At 47.7% G+C, this 20,611-nt stretch overlaps 2 protein-coding genes and 1 long non-coding RNA gene across 4 annotated transcripts in view; 1 reads left to right on the top strand and 2 right to left on the bottom strand.

The window, feature by feature from the left end:
* CA14 (carbonic anhydrase 14) overlaps positions 1-5,094 on the bottom strand; it is a 33,881-nt gene extending 28,787 nt beyond the window's left edge. For both annotated transcript variants that reach the window (XM_083416757.1, XM_083416756.1), the window contains exon 1: positions 4,650-5,094. In XM_083416757.1, the coding sequence (XP_083272883.1) occupies positions 4,650-4,707 (58 nt within the window). In that variant the 5' untranslated portion in view covers positions 4,708-5,094. The remainder of the gene's footprint in view (positions 1-4,649) is intronic.
* Positions 1-20,611, bottom strand: part of LOC310666130 (intelectin-like protein) — an 814,635-nt gene that overhangs the window by 674,520 nt on the left and 119,504 nt on the right. The gene's annotated exons all lie outside the window — the stretch shown is intronic.
* On the top strand, positions 5,384-6,628 carry LOC310666260. Its single transcript, XR_014505821.1, has 2 exons — positions 5,384-5,476; positions 6,399-6,628. It is a non-coding gene; the product is annotated as an uncharacterized lncRNA (long non-coding RNA).

The following is a 20,611-nucleotide window of genomic DNA, read 5'->3' as shown; positions in this document are numbered from 1 at the left end:
CGGGCGCCTGGGGTGGTGCGTGTGCCCTGCGCCCAGAGGTGGGGCTAATAATAATAATAACAATTTATTATTTATATCCCGCCTATCTGGCTGGGTTTCCCCAGCCACTCTGGGAGGCTTCCAACAGAATATTAAAATACCATAATACATCAAACATTAAAAGCTTCCCTAAAGAGGGCTGCCTTCAGATGTCTTCTAAAAGTCTGGTAGTTGTTGTTCTCTTTGACATCTGGTGGGAGGGCGTTCCACAGGGCGGGTGCCACTACGGAGAAGGCCCTCTGCCTGGTTCCCTGTAACTTGGCTTCCCGCAGTGAGGGAACCGCCAGAAGGCCCTCAGAGCTGGACCTCAGTGTCCAGGCAGAACTATCGGGGTGGAGACGCTCCTTCAGGTATACAGGAGCGAGGCCGTTTAGGGCTTTAAAAGTCAGCACCAACACTTTGACTTGTGCTCGGAAATGTACTGGGAGCCAGCCAGGGCAGGATGTCTGTGGGACTTGAGAGGAGTCTGCCTGCCTCCTCCCACCCCACGGCCCTATGGCTGAGGGGGAACGGTGGACGGCCTAGGACCCTCGTACCTACAGGACCGCCTCTTCTGGTATGTCCCACGGAGGACCTTAGGGTCTTCAAACAAAAACATCTTGGAGATCCTGGGCCATAGGGAGGTTAGGCTGACCTCAACCAGATCCAGGGCCTTTTCGGTACTGGCCCCAGTTTGGTAGAACGCTCTGTCCCAAGAGACTAGGGCCCTGCGGGACTTGACATCCTTCCGCAGGGCCTGCAAGACGGAGCTGTTCCGCCTGGCCTTTGGCCAAGGCACAGTCTGACCCCCTCCTTCTGTGAACCTCACAAAACTCTAGCCCAACGGTTGCCATTAATTTGATTCTGAATTGATTTTAGAATGAATTGATTTTAGAATGTATTTCAATTAATTGACTATGATTTTATGTAAACTGTGCTATTTTTACTGTTGTCAGCCGCTCTGAGCCCAGCTTTGGCTGGGGAGGGCGGGATATAAATAAAATTTTATTATTATTATTGGGGCAGCAAGCACCCAAGCCACTGCGTCACTCCCAGGAGAGACGCGTGGCTCTGGCGCGCTGCAGGCCCCGCAGTGAGTGCCAGCCGCCATTTTTTCACCCCCCTCAGTGCTGACACCCAGGGCGGTCTGCTCCCCACTGCCCCCACTTCCTCCGCCCCTGCTTCCTCCGACTGTGGCAGCTGAGCATCGCCATCCTGGCTAGTTGCCATTGATTGGCTTCTCCTCCTCTGTGAATTTCCCAATCTGCTTTAGAAAACATCAAAGTTGATGGCCTGTGGCAGGGAGTTCCGTAGTTTCTTTCCATCTGCCCTGAACCTTCCAACATTCAGCTTCACTGAACGTCCACGAGTTCTAGTGTTAGGAAAGGAGGGAAAACCTCTTTCTGTCCTGTCATAGCTCGGTTGGTAGAGCACGAAGCTCTTAATCTTAGAGTCACGGGTTCAAGTCCTGCATCAGGCAAAAGATTCCTGTATCGCAGGGGGGTTGGACTAGATGACCCTCAGGATCCCGCCCATCCCTACACTTCTATGATTCGATTGTTCTATCCACTTTCACCATCCCAGGCCCAGTTTTGCAGACATCTGTCATGTCAAGAGAACAGGATGTTGTGCGAGTTTTCTCCACAATAAAGCTGTTCGTTTCTCACCTGGAGGACGTCCGGCTAAGACCTCTGAGAAATGCAAACACGTGGAGAGCTTAAGCACATTTTCCTTGCACTGTTCATGCTTTAAGCCTCTGTGTCTGAGAACCCTGTTTTTGCCCCAGAGCTTTCCCCATGAAATTGTGTTCTTTGCCACTGAACCAGAGTAAACAGCTATCCACGCAAAACCCGAATTGCTGTTTGTTGTGCTTCAGCGGTGAAAAAGAGCGCTTGGATCTGTGCAAAATGGATATGCCTTTTAAGATGGTTTAAAGAAAAAGATCTCCCTCTCGATCTCAATCTCCTCTTGGGTTAGGTTGGCCACAACCCTCTTACATTTCGAACAGGTCTGTCCAGTTAGGGCTGGGGGGGGGGAGAATCCCTTCCTGTAAACCAGTGGTCCTCAACCTTTGGGTCCCCAGGTGTTGTTGGACTACAACTCCCATCATCCCTGACCACTGGTCATGCTGGCTAGGCATTCTGAGTAGGATTCCTCACAAGAAAAGGGAAAAGTTGACAGCTATGTACAGTGGTACTTCGGGTTACATACACTTCTGGTTACAGATGCTTCAGGTTACAGACTCCGCTAACCCAGAAATAGTGCTTCAGGTTAAGAACTTTGCTTCAGGATGAGAACAGAAATCGAGTGGCGGCGGCGGGAGGCCCCATTAGCTGAAGTGGCACCCCAGGTTAAGAACAGTTTCAGGTTAAGAACGGACCTCCAGAACGAATTAAGTTCTTAACCCGAGGTACCACTGTATGTTATCTGCTCTGCTTCGTCAGAGCTCTGCTTTGACGTTTTCTTTCTTTTCATTTCACAGTTTTCCTTACTATTTTCTCCTAATATATTATTATTATTATTATTATTATTATTATTATTATTATCATCATCGGCATCATCATCATCATCATCACCTGGGTGCAAAGGTGCGGACAATTCCAAATAAACAAACCACTCCCTGTTCTTTTAGGTAGAGTGTGGGATGTCCACTCCCAGATTTTGAGTCATTATCCTCTCTTGACTCCTTGAGAGTTTTGCCTAGGAGGGTGGAAGGCTGGGGTGTGTTGTTGTTGTTGTTGTTGTTGTCACACACCTCTTTGCCCTGCCCTTTGACACCTGAGATAGACATTTACAGGATCCACCCTAGTCCCCCAACTGCTTTCAATACAGTCGTACCTCGGAAGTCGAACAGAATCCGTTCCGGAAGTCCGTTCGATTTCCAAAACGTTCAGAAACCAAGGCGCAGCTTCCGATTGGCTGCAGGAAGCTCCTACGGCCAATCGGAAGCTGTGGAAGCCCCGTCGGACGTTCAGGTTCCAAAGAACGTTTGCAAACTGGAACAATCATTTCTGGGTTTGCAGCATTCGGGAGCCAAAACGTTCGACTCGCAAGGTACGACTGTATTGAATTCTAAATTGCTGTAACCTGCCCTGCAATCTGGTGGCGAAGGGTAGGCAAGAAATAATGGTGATGATGACATGGTATTATTATCAACAATAATAACTGAAATAACTAATATTGATGAATTCTTAATAATATCTTACAATCACTAGTAATTATTAATCATTTATAGTAAATAATAAACACAGATAATAATAACTAGTAATATTTATTATTACTGTAAGTAAGGAAAATAACGTTTTGTAGAGGTTGCAGATGGCAATGGATTAGTCTCCCAGAGCAGTTCCTCCTTTCCCCAGTCCTAAGTTCAGTTCGTCACACTCTTGCATGTGCCCACATTAGTTTTGTTTCTTAAGCCCTTGCGAAAATTCACCAGCATTTTTGTGCATATTTTTTGCACTCAGAAAAAAAGCACACCTTTTGACACGCAGTTTCTGCTGACGTGATTTTGTAGAGTCCTCTGGCTAATGCATGCACTTTGTGGACACTTCACACACACACCCCAAAAAAGTACGCATTTTTTCACTTTTTTGGGTTGACTGGTTTGTTGTACAGCTGCAGTGCAAAATTCAGAGAAGGGCCATGTCAAACGATAGTTTATGTTCCTGTACTGTCTTGGGATGTGTCATGCAGGAAGCAAAGGCCAAATTCCTCCCCTGTGCCAGGTCAGGAATAGCAAAGTATATGTTGTTCTATAAGACATTTGTTAACTCTGGTCTAAATGAATTATCATTATCATTATCATTATCACGACTTACATTTGTATTCCACCTCTCCTTCAAGGAGCTCACGGTGGCTTACATACTTCTCTATTTTATCCCGCCTGTGGAACTCCCTCCCACCAGATGTCAAAGAGAAAAATAACTACCAAACTTTTAGAAGACATCTAAAGACAGCCCTGTTTAGGGAAGCTTTTAATGTTTAACAGGTTATTGTATTTTAGTGTTTTGTTGGAAGCCGCCCAGAGTGGCTGGGGAAACCCAGCCAGATGGGAGGGGTATAAATAATAAATTTATTATTATTATTATTATTATTATTATTATTATTATTATTATCTGCACAACAACCCTGCGAGGGAGGCTGAGCTGAGAGAGGCAGTGTCTGGCCCAAGCAAACACCCAGTAGCCTACTGGGGCTTCGAACCCTGGTCTCCCCCAAGTCCTAGTCTTCATTTAATTCCCACAACCCTGCGAGATTGCTTAGGCTGAGGTCACTCAGTGAGCTTCAGGGCCAAGTGGAGATTCGAACCCTGCTCACCCGGGTCCTAGACCAACACTCTAACCACTAAGCCACACTGGCTCTGGGACGGGAGCAAAGTCTTTGCAAATGCCCTTCAAGGGACACGTCTGCAGCAGAGGAAGTAGCCGTCGATTCCGTCCGAACGCTGATCACTTGGGGGTTTGTTTGTTTGTGCAAAAAGAGTCGGGGCTGCTCTGTTTATTTGGGGGAGAATTATGCTCTAGCCACCCACAAACGGGTGACAACAGGGGCTCAACTGCACCTCATCCCAACAGAGGGGAAATCCACCCGGCGGCAAAAGAGCAGAAATTATCAAGGTGAAGACTTACCGCCGCTCCCAGTCCAAGCTTGGGGCAAAACTTGCAGGAAGAGAACAGCAAGGAGCATCTTGCAATGCCAGAAGACAGGTGGATGAGGATTTTTTTTTAAAATAGATGGATGTTCTCTGGTCCAAAAAATAATAACAATTGCCTTTTTATGCTCCCTTCCACTGTGGCTTCCCAGTCTGCGCAAAGGTATATTCAGTTCCCCGAAACAGAACGGGTTCAGATGGACGTCCAGGTCACCACGGATGAGATCTGCCTTCTTTCGCCTTTTTACCTTGTCCTCTCCCAGGGAGTCATCGGAGCCACTTTGCCAACCACCAAAAAAAAAAAAGGCCTGGACGTTTTTTATTTTGTTTTTAAGGTAGCTCTGAGCGACAGAGGGAGTTTGCCTGGCGCCCGAGGTCCCTGCTCCTTAAATACGTCGTCCACAGAAGTCTGTGGAGTCCCAACGGTGTTTGGACAAGGCGAGAGAGAGAGAGAGAAAGGGGACGGGGGAAGGGGGGGCTGGAATTTGGCCGCTGTTCAGGCCTGTGCCAGCCAAGTCCCTCTGCAAGAGGCCGGCCGCTTTGATCCGCTGGTCCTAACAGAGGAGATGGGCTGGAGTGGGGGACGTGGGAAAGGGACGGTTCTGGCGGTGATTATAAAATGGCCAAAGCGAGTCCGGGGCCAGGGCCTCGTTTGCCTGCACCAGGAGCCTGTTAGGACGCCTGTAATGTAACAATGAAGGCAAGGGTTCCACTGAGCATACACAGAATGCCCTGGAGCGCAAAGGTTCCACTTGTCAACGTCTCCCTTGTCCCTGAGCATATGGGACACCTTCTATCTAAAAGGTCAGTGCCCTAGAGAGCCCTGACACTGTGCCTCAGCCGTCTGAGTTTAAGGGCAGAGTCACATCACCTAGAGGAAATTGGCCAGTTACTATCTGCCACGTGGCGTTGCGGTCGAGGGTCCGAGGGTCGGGGTTTGGTGGTGGTAGGGATGCAGAAGGCCCGAGCCTGATGGAGCCCAGGGTCTGATTTGGTGAAAAACATCTTCCTACCTTCTTCTCAAGGGACGCGGGTGGCGCTGTGGGTTAAACCACAGAGCCTAGGACTTGCCGATCAGAAGGTTGGCGGTTCGAATCCCCACGACGGGGTGAGCTCCCATTACTCGGTCCCTGCTCCTGCCAACCTAGCAGTTCGAAAGCACGTCAAAGTGCAAGTAGATAAATAGGTACCGCTCCGGCGGGAAGGTAAAGGGCGTTTCCGTGCGCTGCTCTGGTTCGCCAGAAGCGGCTTAGTCCTGCTGGCCACATGACCTGGAAAGCTGTACGCCGACTCCCTCAGCCTATAGAGCGAGATGAGCGTGCAACCCCAGAGTCGGTCACAACTGGACCTAATGATCAGGGGTCCCTTTACCTTTTTACCTTCTTCTCAAATCAAAACCATGAGCACTAGAATCTTACTTTTGCAGGAAGATGTTGAGAGAGCACCTGCTCTGCATGCAGAAGGGCTCAGGTTCAATCGCCAGCGGCCTCTCTGGGTAAGGCAGGGAAGGTCTCCTGCCCAAAAGCCTGGAGAGCCTCTGCTGCCAGTCAGTGCTGGTAATGCTAGATGCTAGATGGAACAATTGGTCCCGGACACATTGTTGATGTCAGCCAACAGCTTCCTGCATTCCTACACAATGCGGAACTGAAACCTGGACTCTGGCAAAGTGGCGTCTGGTCCTCAAAAGCTTATCGATGCTCAAATGTGTTTGCTTTTTTCTTTTAAGGCGTCTGTTGTACCACGAGGCTCTTTCTCGATTCGGCTCTCCGGAGGCCTGGAAGGCAGCGAAGATGACCAAAGAAGAACGCAATGTGGAGACCAGCCAAAAACAGAGGCTGTGGGAGACTTCTTAAAGCTGTTTCTCGGCTTGGCAATGTGTCCAGGACGGATGTCAGCCCCTTCTGGACCTCTGTGAGGAGCATCATTCTTCAAAATAAATATCTGAAGGGAGCGTAAGGAGGATTAAGGTGGCTAGCACTGCGCTCCGACACAGATGCTTTTATTTATTTACTTCTTGCAGTGAGGGAACTGCCAGAAGGCCCTGGCGCTGGACCTCAGCGTCCGGGCAGAACGATGGGGGTGGAGACGCTCCTTCAGGTATACTGGGACGAGGCCATTTAGGGCTTTAAAGGTCAACACCGACACTTTGAATTCTGCTTGGAAACGTACTGGGAGCCAGTGTAGGTCTTTCAAGACCGGTGTTATGTGGTCTCAGCAGCCGCTCCCAGTCACCAGTCTAGCTGCTGCATTCTGGATTAGTTGTAGTTTCCGGGTCACCTTCAAAGGTAGCCCCACGTAGAGCGCATTGCAGTAGTCCAAGCAGGAGATAACTAGAGCATGCGCCTAGTTCAGCATCGTCTTCTCACAGTGACCAACCTGTGGGAAACTCTTGAGGAAGATTTGAGCACAAAAGCAACACTCTCCACCAACTGTGATTCAGAAGCATTTCCTGCTTTCTTGCAGAGCAAGGCCTCCGTGACTGATAGCCATCAATAGTCCTTTCGACACACAGAGAGATTCACACAGAGACGCACAAGGTGAGCTCCTCCGAGGTGGCAGATTCACCAGCGCTCTCAAAAATAAATGTGTGGACCTCCTGAGGTGTAGGAATCACGCCAGGCTAGGTAAAATTATGGAAAGAAGGTTTAAAATTTACTGCATGCAATGCCCTAAAAGAAAATGTGATGAAAATGATGTATAGATGGTATATAACACCTGTCAAGTTAGCGAAAATGTATAAAGTTAGTAATAAAGAGGGAACATTTTATCACATGTGGTGGGAATGTAAATAGGTGAAATTCTTCTGGGAGATGATGTATAATGAGATGAAAAAAATGTTGAAATATACATTCATAAATAAACCAGAAGCATTTTTACTGGGCATTGTGGGGAGTGATATAAATAGAAAGGAATGTAAGCTCTTTTTATATGCAATAACAGCAGCAAGAATATTACTGGCCCAAAAATGGAAGCAAGAAGAATTACCGACGATTGAAGAATGGAGAATGAAGTTAATGGACTATGCAGAACTAAATAAACTAACAGGAAGGATTCGAAACTGGCGGGACCAGAAATTCACGGAAGACTAGAGTAAATTTACGGACTACTTGAAAAGTATTTGTGAAGATCAGATGACGTTTGTAGGTTTGCAAGAAGTTTTGTGAGGAGTATTATTGGAAGTATTGCAAAAATGGAGAAGGGGGAGGATGATTTGTTAAGAGATGTAAAGGCAATATAAAGTTAAGAAATGCATAAGAAGTGGTTAAAACAGTGGATCATCAGAGGTGCTGATGGAAGTCTAAAAAGATTGTATAAGTGATAAGTTTTGTGGTACATTTTATAATTTATATGTTATATATATATATATATATATATATATATATATATATATATATATGGAATCACGCCAGGCTCTGCTGCCCATGAGGCATTTTGGCATGGTCACAGCGGCTGGATCCTGGACACGTCATGTTGTAACATTAGCCGTGGCCTCTTCAGGACTTGAACTGCACCCTTGTCAAGTCAGCTCCCTGACAGACCAAACATTGCGGGCCGGAGTCCTACTCTATTCATAGGCCTGCTCTTCACCGCTGCAAACGGAGTCACGGTCACAGTGCCCTGATTCCTCCACCCCAAGCAGTTTGCTTACCTTCCGTTAGGTTTCACCTGCATCCTGCTACCGCCTCCCCTTTCAACAATGCGATGTCAATATAAACTCTTTATACAATCTATACAGAACATCGAACAATATGAAATATATGAAATATGCACTCTCTGCAAAACCAAATACAGTGGTACCTCGGGTTAAGTACTTAATTCGTTTAGGAAGTCCGTTCTTAACCTGAAACTGTTCTTCTTCTTTTTTTTTTTTTTTGAATTAAAATAACTAATTTTATTGCTTCATAGATTTTTATTTTTTATATATATATATAATATTTTTTATTAATTTACAACAAAAACAAGTCATACAATAATATTACATCCAATTTTCACAAAGTCTTTCTTTTCTAGACTTCCTTCAGCTTTCCCGTAAATCTTTCGTAGTCATTATTAATTTTCGCATTTCTTAAGTTTGTATTGTCATTATTTAAACCTTTCTTTTTCTATTCCCTTTTAACAATACTTCTCGCGTTTCACAGTGCTTTTTTAAATCCCTCTAGCGTTAATTGACCCTCACTTATGCACTCCAGATATTCCACAAATTTTCCCCAGTCTTCTGTGAACTTTTGGTCTCTTAAGTATCTAATCTTCCCATTCATTTTATCCAGCTCAGCAGCTTCCTTCTCCATTCTTCCATTGTCGGTATTTCCTGTTGTTTCCGTTTCTGAGCCAGCAAAACCTGAAACTGTTCTTAACCTGAAGCACCACTTGAGCTAATGGGGCCTCCTGCTGCTGCCGTGCCGCCGGAGCACAATTTCTGTTCTCATCCTGAAGCAAAGTTCTTAACCTGAAGCACTATTTCTGGGTTAGCGGAGTCTGTAACCTGAAGCATCTGTAACCTGAAGTGTATGTAACCTGAGGTACCACTGTATTCAATGAATGTTTTTGTGGGTGCCGTTCTTAAAATTTGTAACATGTGGGACTCAGCTCACCCACCTAGAAATATACTTTGACCTTCCTGTTCCTCCATCCCCATCTCCCACCCCGAAAAATATAATTCTGGTGCTGCCCCTACCGCCGTTCCCTTCTCCTGCTTTCTAAATTGCAATTCCCTTGGGGCAGAGACCTCTCTCCCCTCCAAATGTCACACCAACTCATAGGCGTGGGGATTAAAAGTATCAGAAATAACAGGAGAGGGGAAGTTGTCATCCTTTGCCCTAAAAAGCTCCCAGTAGTTATTCGCCTAGCTATGATCCCTCTCTCTGGTGAGGGATCTTTTTGTGTACACCACCTTATCTGATGAAGTGGAGCCAGAGGCCTTTGAGGCGTTGAAACTCAGCACTGGCCCTGCACACCATATACCTCTTTCCGAGTGATGGAAAAAGAAGTTCACAATGAGCAGGAAAAATAAGCAGGTCCAGAAACGGCAAAGACGAGCTCGGCGCTCATACGTAAAAGATACAGTGATGCCTCGCAAGACGAAAAGAATCCGTTCCGCGAGTCTCTTCGTCTTGCGGTTTTTTTCGTCTTGCGAAGCAAGCCCATTAGCGGATTAGCGCTATTAGCGGTTTAGCGGCTATTAGCGGCTATTAAAGGCTTAAGGGATTAGCGGATTAGCTGCTAAAAGGCTATTAGCGGCTTAGATCAGCTGATAAGCGGCTTAGATCAGCCGTTAAGCGGCTTAGCGAACAGCTGTTAAGCAGCTTAGGGGCTTGGGAAAAAGGGGGGGAGGGGGGAAAAACCCCAGGAATCGCAAGACATTTTCGTCTTGCGAAGCAAGCCCATAGCAAATTCGTTTTGCGAAGCACCTCCAAAATGGAAAACCCTTTCGTCTAGCGGGTTTTCCGTCTTGCGAGGCATTCATCTTGCGGGGCACCACTGTAATTTGAAAAAACCAGAGTCTTTCGTGTTGGGACATGGTGGGAGAGGATATTGATAAGAATGCTCAGAAATTGTTCCTATATGCAACAACAGCAGCGAGGTTTTTGCTGGCCCAGGTTTGGAAACAGCAACAACTGCCAACAGTAGAAGAGTGGCAGCAGAAGGTTATGGAATACATAAAAATAGCCAAATTAAGAGGGGAAATTCAACAACAGGGCGACGAAACATTTCAAAAAGAATGGGAAAAAAATATGTCATATATAGGAAAGATAAGGTGAAATAGTAAAACCAGTAGAACTGGTATAAACCTCATCATGGGAAAATACAAAGAATATTACGGGACAATAATAAAATGTATAATGTGACCAATGTAACTAACAGTATTTGTAAATGAATATAGACAGACAACAAGAAACGTATATATAGAAAGATTTATTTGTTTACAGACGTTTCATGGACAAATGTGGAAGAAGAAGAACAGTATACAAAATGTGTAAAGACAATGCGGAAAAAAATTGTTGTTGTTTAGTTGTTTAGTCGTGTCTGGTTCTTCGTGACCCCCTGGACCAGAGCACACCAGGCACTCCTGTCTTCCACTGCCTCCCGCAGTTTGGTCAAACTCATGCTGGTAGCTTCGAGAACACTGTCCCACCATCTCGTCCTCTGTCGTCTCCTCCTCCTTGCACCCGCCATCTTTCCCAACATCAGGGTCTTTTCCAGGGAGTCTTCTATTCTTGGAGCCCCAGCTTCAGGATCTGTCCTTCCAGTGAGCACTCAGGGCTGATTTCCTTCAGAATGGAGAGCTTTGGTCTTCTTGCAGTCCATGGGATTCTCAAGAGTCTCCTCCAGCACCAGAATTCAAAAGCATCCATTCTTTGGTGATCAGCCTTGTTTATGGTCCAGCTCTCACTTCCATACATCATGACTGGGAAAGCCAGAGCTTGAACTATACGGACCTTTGTTGGCAAGGTGATGTCTCTGCTTTTAGAGACGATATAAAAAAGCCAGAAGAAGGAAGGAGGGAAGTCAGCTCCTAGGAGTAAGTATACATATAAAATGTAATGTAATATGTGTGTGTATAGTATGTAATTAAAAAACAAATAAAGATTATCCGGGGGTGAATAAATAAAATAAAAGATAATCCCTTGCAGGCAAAACACAGCTGTAATATCAGTTTGACACTGGTGGTTTCCGAATGCATTTTGAGGCTGTGTGCTTTCCAGTGTGCGTATGACACTGGTCCGAAATGCAGCGGCCGGAATTCTGGCCGGGGTCAGTGGCAGACCTTGGGTTCTCGAATTTCAGCAGCACCCGGTGCAACACTAAAATCCAGCACCCCTTGCCTCTCGCGCTCCATTCCACTGCATTGTTGTAGCTAATTCAGCAGCACTGGCATAAAACCGCCTCGGCTGGGGTACCCTGTTCAGGTCTCATGCAAGCCCCCCTTTAAAACAGCCGCACTGGTTGCCAGTTTGTTTCCAGTGCCGGATGTACGTATAACCTAAACAAGCTGTAGCTTAAGACCCCACTCTCTTGGGGGCCCCCCAAAAAAATTTAAAGGGAAAAAAACCTGGATGTACATTTCCAAAATACAAGATAGAAAACAGATAAAATAAAGCCTACATACAGCAACAGTGTTGGGTTACCTATTTTGTTATATGCAAATGGCTTGAGATACCGATTAGGTCCATAAATTACCATATAGCATATATTCAACACGAAAAACAGCGACAATTTGTGGACAGCTGGACATATAAAGGGCCTCATAACCTTCAGTAGCTCAGGGCCTCAATAATAATAATAATAATAATAATAATAATAATAATATATTTATACCCTGCCCATCTGGCTGGATTTCCCCAGCCACGCATGCTCATCTATTTCATCGAGTCTACTCTACTCTATGCTGGTGACACTGTGGTCTAAACCACTGAGCCTAGGGCTTGCCGATCGGAAGGTTGGCGGTTCGAATCCCCATGACAGGGTGAGCTCCTGTTGTTTGGTCCCTGCTCCTGCCCACCTAGCAGTTTGAAAGCACGCAGTGCAAGTAGATAAATAGGTACCGCTCCGGTGGGAAGGTAAACAGCGTTTCCGTGCGCTGCTCTGGTTCGCCAGAAGCGGCTTAGTCATGCTGGCCACATGACCCGGAGGCTGTACGCTAGCTCCCTCGGCCGATAAAGCGAGATTAGCGCCGCAACCCAGAGTTGTCCGCAACTGGACCTAATGGTCAGGGGTCCCTTTACCTTCACTCTGATTAAAACATAGCTTGGATACCACCATCCACCGATCTGGCTGATAGGAGTCACACTTTGCTTTGCTATTGAAAACTGCATTATGTTCTGAAATCACATTGGTTTACACTGCCCTCTGGTGGCTCAGATAACAACATGCAGAAGAAACATGTGGCGAGTTTAGGATTTGAAACGGGGACACTCGCATCAGCGATCAAAACTGGGACCATCTGTTTGCAATCCAGGTGCTCAACCACTGAGCTATGGCCCTTCCCCTTAAAATAAAGCAGGATTCTAGTCCTCATGGTTCTCAACCGAGTGCTGGTTTTAAATCGGGGCAAATGGCCCATCTAGCTTAGTAGACGCCTGCTTCTTGGGAGGAAAGCAATGACAAACCTAGGCAGCATCTTAAAAAGCAGAGACATCACCTTGCCGACAAAGGTCCGTATAGTTAAAGCTATGGTTTTCCCAGTAGTGATGTATGGAAGTGAGAGCTGAAGGCTGACTGCTGAAGAATTGATGCTTTTGAATTCTGGTGCTGGAGGAGACTCTTGAGAGTCCCATGGACTGCAAGAAGATCAAACCTCTCCATTCTGAAGGAAACCAGCCCTGAGTGCTCACTGGAAGGACAGATCCTGAAGCTGAGGCTCCAATACTTTGGCCACCTCATGAGAAGAGAAGACTCCCTGGAAAAGACCCTGATGCTGGGAAAGATGGAGGGCACAAGGAAAAGGGGACGACAGAGGACAAGATGGTTGGATAGTGTTCTCAAAGCTACCAGCATGAGTCTGACCCAACTGCGGGAGGCAGTGGAAGACAGGAGTGCCTGGCGTGCTCTGGTCCAGGGGGTCACGAAGAGTCAGACACGACTAAATGACTAAGCAACAACAACAGAAAGCTTAGTATTGTCAGCACTGACTGGCAGCACCTCTCCAAGGTTTCAGCCAATGGTGTTTTCCCAGCCCTAGCTGGAGATCCTGCCAGGAACTGAACCTGGGATTGGGGCGGAAATAGACTCGCAGCAAACTTTTACTCATTTCACATGTCTCCCCTCCTCGGGCCCTTTCCCAAAAAGCACACCCAGCAATCAGCTCAGATTGCACTGCAGCGCTTCCTGAACCCGGTGCCAACCTTTTCCAGACGGCTCAGGCTGGCCACTTTCACCAGTTCGCCGTCACCTCCCTGGCCCAACAGACCGGTTTGCTCACACGTGGCTTCCCTTTGCTTTCATAAGCCCAACCTTTGCCCTGCCCTGGAGAGGCTGGCTTGTCGACAGCTGGGGTTTTGAAAATGCAGACGCCCCTGGGCTGGCGCACTGTGTCAGCACATCACTCTTTCCCACCTCCCCAGTAAAAAGGCTTATGAAACATCCCTCTGTTGTTGCAAGCCTGAGAGCGCTTTGAACATGGGTACACCACCTAAGTCCTGGGGGCCAGATCTGGCCCAATCACCTACTAAATCCGGCCCGCGGACGGTCCAGGAATCAGCATGTTTCTACATGAGTAGAATGTGCCCTTTCGTTTAAAATGCATCTCTGGGTTATTTGTGGGGCCTGCCTGGTGTTTTTACATGAGTAGAATGTGCCCTTTTATTTAAAATGCATCTCTAGTTCACCATATTTTTTACTCTATAAGACGCACCTGACCATAAGACGCACCTAGTTTTTAGAGGAGGAAAACAAGGAAAAAAATATTCTGAATCAAATGTTGTTGAAGAGGTTTTGCATGGCTATCGCTGAAGCCAGAACAGCAAGAGGGATCGCTGCGCAATGAAAGCAGCGATCCCTCTTACTGTTCTGGCTTCTGGGATAGCCTGCATTTGCTCCATAAGACGCACACACATTTCCCCTTACTTTTTAGGAGGGAAAAGGTGCGTCTTATAGAGCGAAAAATACGACGGTATTTGTGGGGCCTGCCTGGTGTTTCTACATGAGTAGAATGTGCCCTTTTATTTAAAATGCATCTCGGGGTTATTTGTGGGGCATAGGAATTCATTCATATATATTTTCCAAAATAGAGTCCGGACCTCCACAAGGTCTGAGGGACAGTGGACTGACCTCCTGCTGAAAAAGTTTGCGGACCCCTGGCTTAGAAGATGCCTGCTGGAGACCTCCGAAAAAGCACCCCAAGTTTTTCAAAGCTGGGCCAAGCTTCGCCTGTTGGATTTCTGCCTGCTCTGCAGCTTTTTCAAGGGTTGGGAGGGGACGAAGTGGCAACCTAACACCCAAGGATACAATGTCTGGCACACAGTAACAAGAAAGAGTTATTTGGTAGCAATAATAACAGTAAATTTGTTTATTTGCAAGTATCTCTAAACTGTTCAATCAAAGAGCCTTCTAAGCAGTGCACACGCCTTTAAAATTGTAGCTCAGACGTGGCTAAAATCCACAAAACTATTCAAAAGCAAATATGCATAAAGCAAGTATCACTAAAACACAGAGAAAATAAGTAGGTTTTTTTTAAAAAAGCGACATAGGAAACTGAATTATATGCCTCGGGAGACTTCTGGAAATAAATCAAGCTTTAAGCAGGCATCTAAAACAATACAGAATGGGGCGTTGTGATGCAGCGACGAGGCCATTTTTTTGTTGTTCCATTATAAATTGTACATCTCTTATCTTCTGTTATGCAAACCATGACAGCACTAGATGGTAGCATAGCTGTCAACCGTCCCTTATTTGGCGGGAAAGTCCCTTATCCCAGCGCCGTGTCCCGCTGCTGTCCCTTATTGATGATGTACCTTAAATTTCCCGGGTTTCAAAGGAAGCAGCTCCTCTCCCTCCCTCTCTGCCGGCCAGGGAGGAGGGAGGCTCCAGCTGTGTTGCTTGGCTGCATTGCTCACCCAATAAGGAGTCTAAGAACGACTGGGGGGTGGAGCTTGCATGCCTCGTGCCGATCAAATAGGCCGTGTTGCCTGGGGACTCGCCTTTGCTCAGCGCTTCCCAGCGGAGAGGTGACGGTGGTTTTCCTTGCTGCATCCCCTTTGCCAGGTTGCTGCGCTGTGGGAACCACCGCTTGAGCTTCATTGCTGCTGGCTGGGCTTTGGAAGGGGCTCGGAGGGGCTCAGAAGTTGAACATACCTGTGTTCGGAAAATCCCTTATTTTCGAGGCTGCTGATCCCTTATTTTCAAATCTGTAATTTGACAGCTACGGATGGGAGTCTCTTGGCGATCAAGCATCCTCTGTCGGTATTGTGTTAGAGTGCTGGACTAGGACATGGGAGAGACCTGGGTTCGAATCCCCACTTGGCCCTGAAGCTCCCTGGGTATGACCTCTCAGCCTGGCCTACCTCCCAGGGTTGTTGGGAGGGTGAAATGGAGAATTGGAGAAGTGTGCACACGCCCTCTTGAGCCCCTTGGAGAAAAGGAGGAATATAAATGAAACGATAAATAAATAAGCAGGTGTAATGATACCAGTGGCGTAGCATGGGGGGTGCAGGGGGGGCCGGCCGCACCAGGCGCAACATCTGGCGGGGGCACGCTCGCACTCGCAGCTCTCTGAGTGCTAAAATCCACGGGTTAGGGGGCGCAAATTACTTGCCTTGCCCCGGGTGCTGACAACCCACGCTACGCCACTGAATGATACAATTTGTTTAATATATATATTTTTACATAAACCGGGTTGAGGTTCCTTGTGACCAAAAGCGGCATATAAACATGTGAAAGGAAATAAAATATCTGTCAGACGCTGCACAGGATTTTAAATAAAAGTCTCAGCAGACTCTCTCAACTTCATTTCCCTGAAGCCAGAGCCAGCGTGAGCTATCACTGGGAGAAGCTGCAATGGACCAGGGGTCAGCAAGCTTTTTCAGCAGGGGGCCGGTTCACTGTCCCTCAGACCTTGTGGGGGGCCAGACTATATTTTTTTTTGGGGGGGGGTAAATGAACGAAATCCTATGCCCCACAAATAACCCAGAGATGCATTTTAAATAAAAGCACATATTCTACTCATGTAAAAACATGCTGATTCCCGGACTGTCTGTGGGCTGGATTGAGAAGGCGATTGGGCCGGATCCGGCCCCTGGGCCTTAGTTTGCCTACCCATGTGCTAGTCCATAAGAAGTACAGTCATACCTCGGGTTGAAGTCGCTTCAGGTTGAGCGTTTTCAGGTTACGCTCTGTAGCGACCTGGAAGCAACGGAACACTTTACTTCCGGGTTTCGCCACTCACGCATGCGCAGAAGCACAAAATGATGTCACGTGCATGCACCGAAGCAGCAAAACGCAACCCGCGTGTGCGCAGATGCGCCGCTGCAGGTTACACTCTTTTCATGTTGCGAACGGGCCTCTGGAACGGATCCCGTTCACAACCAGAGGTACCACTGTACTCAGCAGACATGCATACAGGTATCTGTTTTTATTCTATGCATTCATTCATATCCCACCTTTTCTCCAAAGAGCTCATGGGTAGACCCTGGGGGGCTGCATGCTACTCCACCCCCCCCCCTTTTCACTGTTTTCTCCTCACAACAACCCTCTGAGGCAGGTTAGGCTGAGATGGCCCCTAGGTCACCATCAGCCAGCTTCATGGGACTGAGACATGGGCGTAGCCAGGGCAGGGGCAGGAAGGGGCAGCTGCCCCCTATCAATAAAAAGACATAGCAAACTGAGGTTCTGCCCCCCCATAACAAAAGGCCTGCCTCCCCCCCCCAACAAAAATCCTGGCTATGCCCATGGCCACTGAAGGGAAACTATTTGAACCCAGGACACTCAACAAACCTTGTTTTTTGTGACTGTAGCTTTTTTATTAAAAAACAAAAAACTCTTTAAAAAAATAATTTGTGTTTTGATTGTTGTGACCCACCGGTGAGACTTTAGAGCGAAGGAAGAGTTATTAATACTACAAACAGTAATTAATACGGCTACTAATAATAAAATACAAAAATAATACTAATAATACATCTAACTGGCTCTTCAAAGGTCAGCTCCCTCCGCGTGGCAAAAAGCAACCGATTTATCTATTAATTTAATTTAATTTATGCCGCTCTTGCGCATAAACTCGCCCACCCAGAAGTGAAGGTATTCACGTTACTAACTAAAAAAAAAAGGAAGGGGATCTTTTCTCAAGACCGATCAATAAGTCCAAATATATTTTCTAGATGCGCCATAAATCAATAAAAATGGTGACGCTATGAAAAAGCGAATTACACTTCTATTTGGGAGCTAAGGGCCCCATTCGGATCCTCATCCCCACGACCCGCTCTCGTCCTGCACGTCGCGGGTGGGGGAAAAAACCGAAAGGGACACGCGGCGCGTGCGGATGCGCGCTTGATTGACGCGGCAGGCGACTCATTCATTCTTATGTAACTTTCACTCACGCCGCGGGTGCCGAGAACGGCCAGCGGGCTCCCCATTGGCCCGTCCCCGTCGGATGGAACGCCGCGCCATTGGCCGGCGCCTGGGTGTGGGCGTGGCCCGGGGACCCATTCATGGCCCGGCCGCCGCCTCCTTACTCCTGCTCAGACACGTGTGCGGCCCGGAGGGGAGGGAGCGGGAGGCGTCGGCGGGCCGCTGCCTTGTTTACCTAAAAGTGGAAGGAAGATCACTGCAAAGAGAGCGAGAGAGCAGGGAGAGGAGTTTGCCCTCCCAGAACATTCCTGCCCATCCAGATTCCTCAAAGCAGGCTGCCTTTCAGCACCCATAGGTGCAGCACCCATAGGTGCAGCTGCGGTGGGGCCGGATGACAGAGTGGGGCTGGGGCAGGGGGCATGACCTGTGGTGCCCTATTATTTCTCTATTTGTTTATTTTTAATTACCCACCCTAAGGTCCCAGAGACATCATCTTGCCAGCAAACGTCCGTATAGTTAAAGCTCTGGTTTTCTCAGTAGTGATGGATGGAAGTGAGAGCTGGACCATAAAGATGGCTGATTGCTGAAGAATGGATGCTTTTGAATTGTGGTGCTGGAGGAGACTCTTGAGAGTCCCATGGACTGCAAGAAGATCCAACATCTCCATTCTGAAGGAAATCAGCCCTGAGTGCTCATTGGAAGGACAGATCCTGAAGCTGAGGCTCCAGTACTTTGGCCACCTCATGAGAAGAGAAGACTCCCTGGAAAAGACCCTGATGTTGGGAAAGATGGAGGGCACAAGGAGAAGGGGACGACAGAGGACGAGATGGTTGGATAGTGTTCTCGAAGCTACCAGCATGAGTCTGAGCAAACTGCGGGAGGCAGTGGAAGACAGGAGTGCCTGGCGTGCTCTGGTCCAGGGGGTCACGAAGAGTCCGACACGACTAAATGACTGAACAACAACAACAGGTCCCAGGGCAAGTTGCAGCTTTAAACCACAATATTTAGAACAATTAAAAACAATTTAAATCATGCACTAACCATTGGTCATGCTGGCCGCTGAGGGTCGCTGGGTGTCCCAGGATCATTCCAAGTAGGGCTGGGGGAGACTTTTCCTGAGACCCTGGACAGGCACTTCCAGTGAAAACCCTAGAGAGCCACTGTCAGTTATGGAAACGTGATTGTAGAGTTGGAAGGGGGTCTCCAAAGTCCATCTAGTCCAACCCCCTTCGATGCAGGAATCTCAGCTAGATCATACATGACTGATGGCCAACCATCCTCTGCTTAAAAACCTCCAAGGAAGGAGAATCCAACATCTCCGGTGGGAGTCTGTTCCACTGTTGAACAGCTCCTACAATCAGAAAGTTCTTCCCAATGTCAGAATCTCCTTCTTTGTAATTTGAAGCCACTGATTTGAGTCCATCCTCCATGCAGACAGCCCTTCAGATATTTGAAGACTACGGTATTTCCTCTTGTTCTCCTCTTTTACAGGCTAAACCAAGCTTCCTCAACCTCGGCCCTCCAGATATCTTTGGCCTACAATTCCCATGTTCCCTGGCTAGCAGGACCAGTGGTCAGGGATGATGGGAATGGTAGTCTGAAAACATGTGGAAGGCCGAAGTTGAGGAAGCCTGGGCTAAACAGACCCAATTCCCTCAACCGTTCCTCATCAGGCTTGGTTTCTAGACCCTTGGTCATCTTGGTTGCACACATTCCAGCTTGTCAACATCCTTCTTAAATTGCGGTGCCCAGAATTGGACACAGTATTCCAGGGGTGGCCTGACCAAGGCAGAATAGAGTGGTGCTATTACTTCCCTTGATCTGGACACTAGACTTCTGTTGATGCAGCCTAGAACAGCATTAGCCTTTTCTGCTGCTGCGTCACACTGTTGACTCCTGTTCAGCTTGTGGTCTACGAAGACCTGTGCATCCTTTTCGTATGTACTACTGGTAAGCCATGTACTACTGGGACGCGGGTGGCACTGTGGGTTAAACCACAGAGCCTAGGACTTGCCGATCAGAAGGTCGGTGGTTCGAATCCCCACGACGGGGTGAGCTCCCGTTGCTCGGTTTCTGCTCCTGCCAACCTAGCAGTTCAAAAGCACTCAAAGTGCAAGTAGATAAATAGGTACCGCTCCGGCGGGAAGGTAAACGGCGTTTCCGTGCGCTGCTCTGCTTCGCCAGAAGCGGCTCAGTCATGCTGGCCACATGACCCGGAAGCCGTACGCCGCAACCCCAGAGTCGGCCACGACTGGACCTACTGGTAAGCCTGGTGTGTTTCTCATATTTGTGCAGCTGGTTCTTCCTGCCTAAGTGCAGAACCTATTGAACTTCCTTTTCTTAGTTTGGGCCCATTTCTCCTATCTGCTAAGGTCATTTGGAATCCCAATTCTTCTGTGACATTAGCTACCCCTCCCTGCTTGGTAAAAAAGCTAAAGGGACCCCTGACCATTAGGTCCAGTCGTGACCGACTCTGGGGTTGTGGCGCTCATCTCGCTTTATTGGCCGAGGGAGCCGGTGTACAGCTTCTGTGTCATGTGGCCAGCATGACTTAAGCCGCTTCTGGCGAACCAGAGCAGCGCACGGAAACGCCGTTTACCTTCCCGCCGGAGTGGTACCTATTTATCTACTTGCACTGGTGTGCTTTCGAACTGCTAGATTGGCAGGAGAGAACTGCCGACCTTCTGATCGGCAAGTCCTAGGCTCTGTGGTTTAACCCACAGGGCCACCCGCGTCCCTTGGAATCACCTGCAAATTGAATGAGCATCCACTGAGTACCTCATTACTGAGCTAGATTCAGTTTAAGGCACCTTTCTGTCCCTGAACCATGAGGGCTGGAATCTTACTTTTATTTTTAAGGGAAGAGTTGTGGCTCAGTGGCAGAAGGTCCCTGATTCAATCCGTGGTAGAGATGGGGGCGGCTCCCGGCCTGAAACCCTG

This window comes from Podarcis tiliguerta (assembly GCF_965153285.1).
Source record: "Podarcis tiliguerta genome assembly, chromosome: 16".
Classification (NCBI taxonomy): domain Eukaryota; kingdom Metazoa; phylum Chordata; class Lepidosauria; order Squamata; family Lacertidae; genus Podarcis; species Podarcis tiliguerta.
Note: the sequence above shows the minus strand (reverse complement) of the source record. Positions and strands in the feature narration are given on the sequence as shown.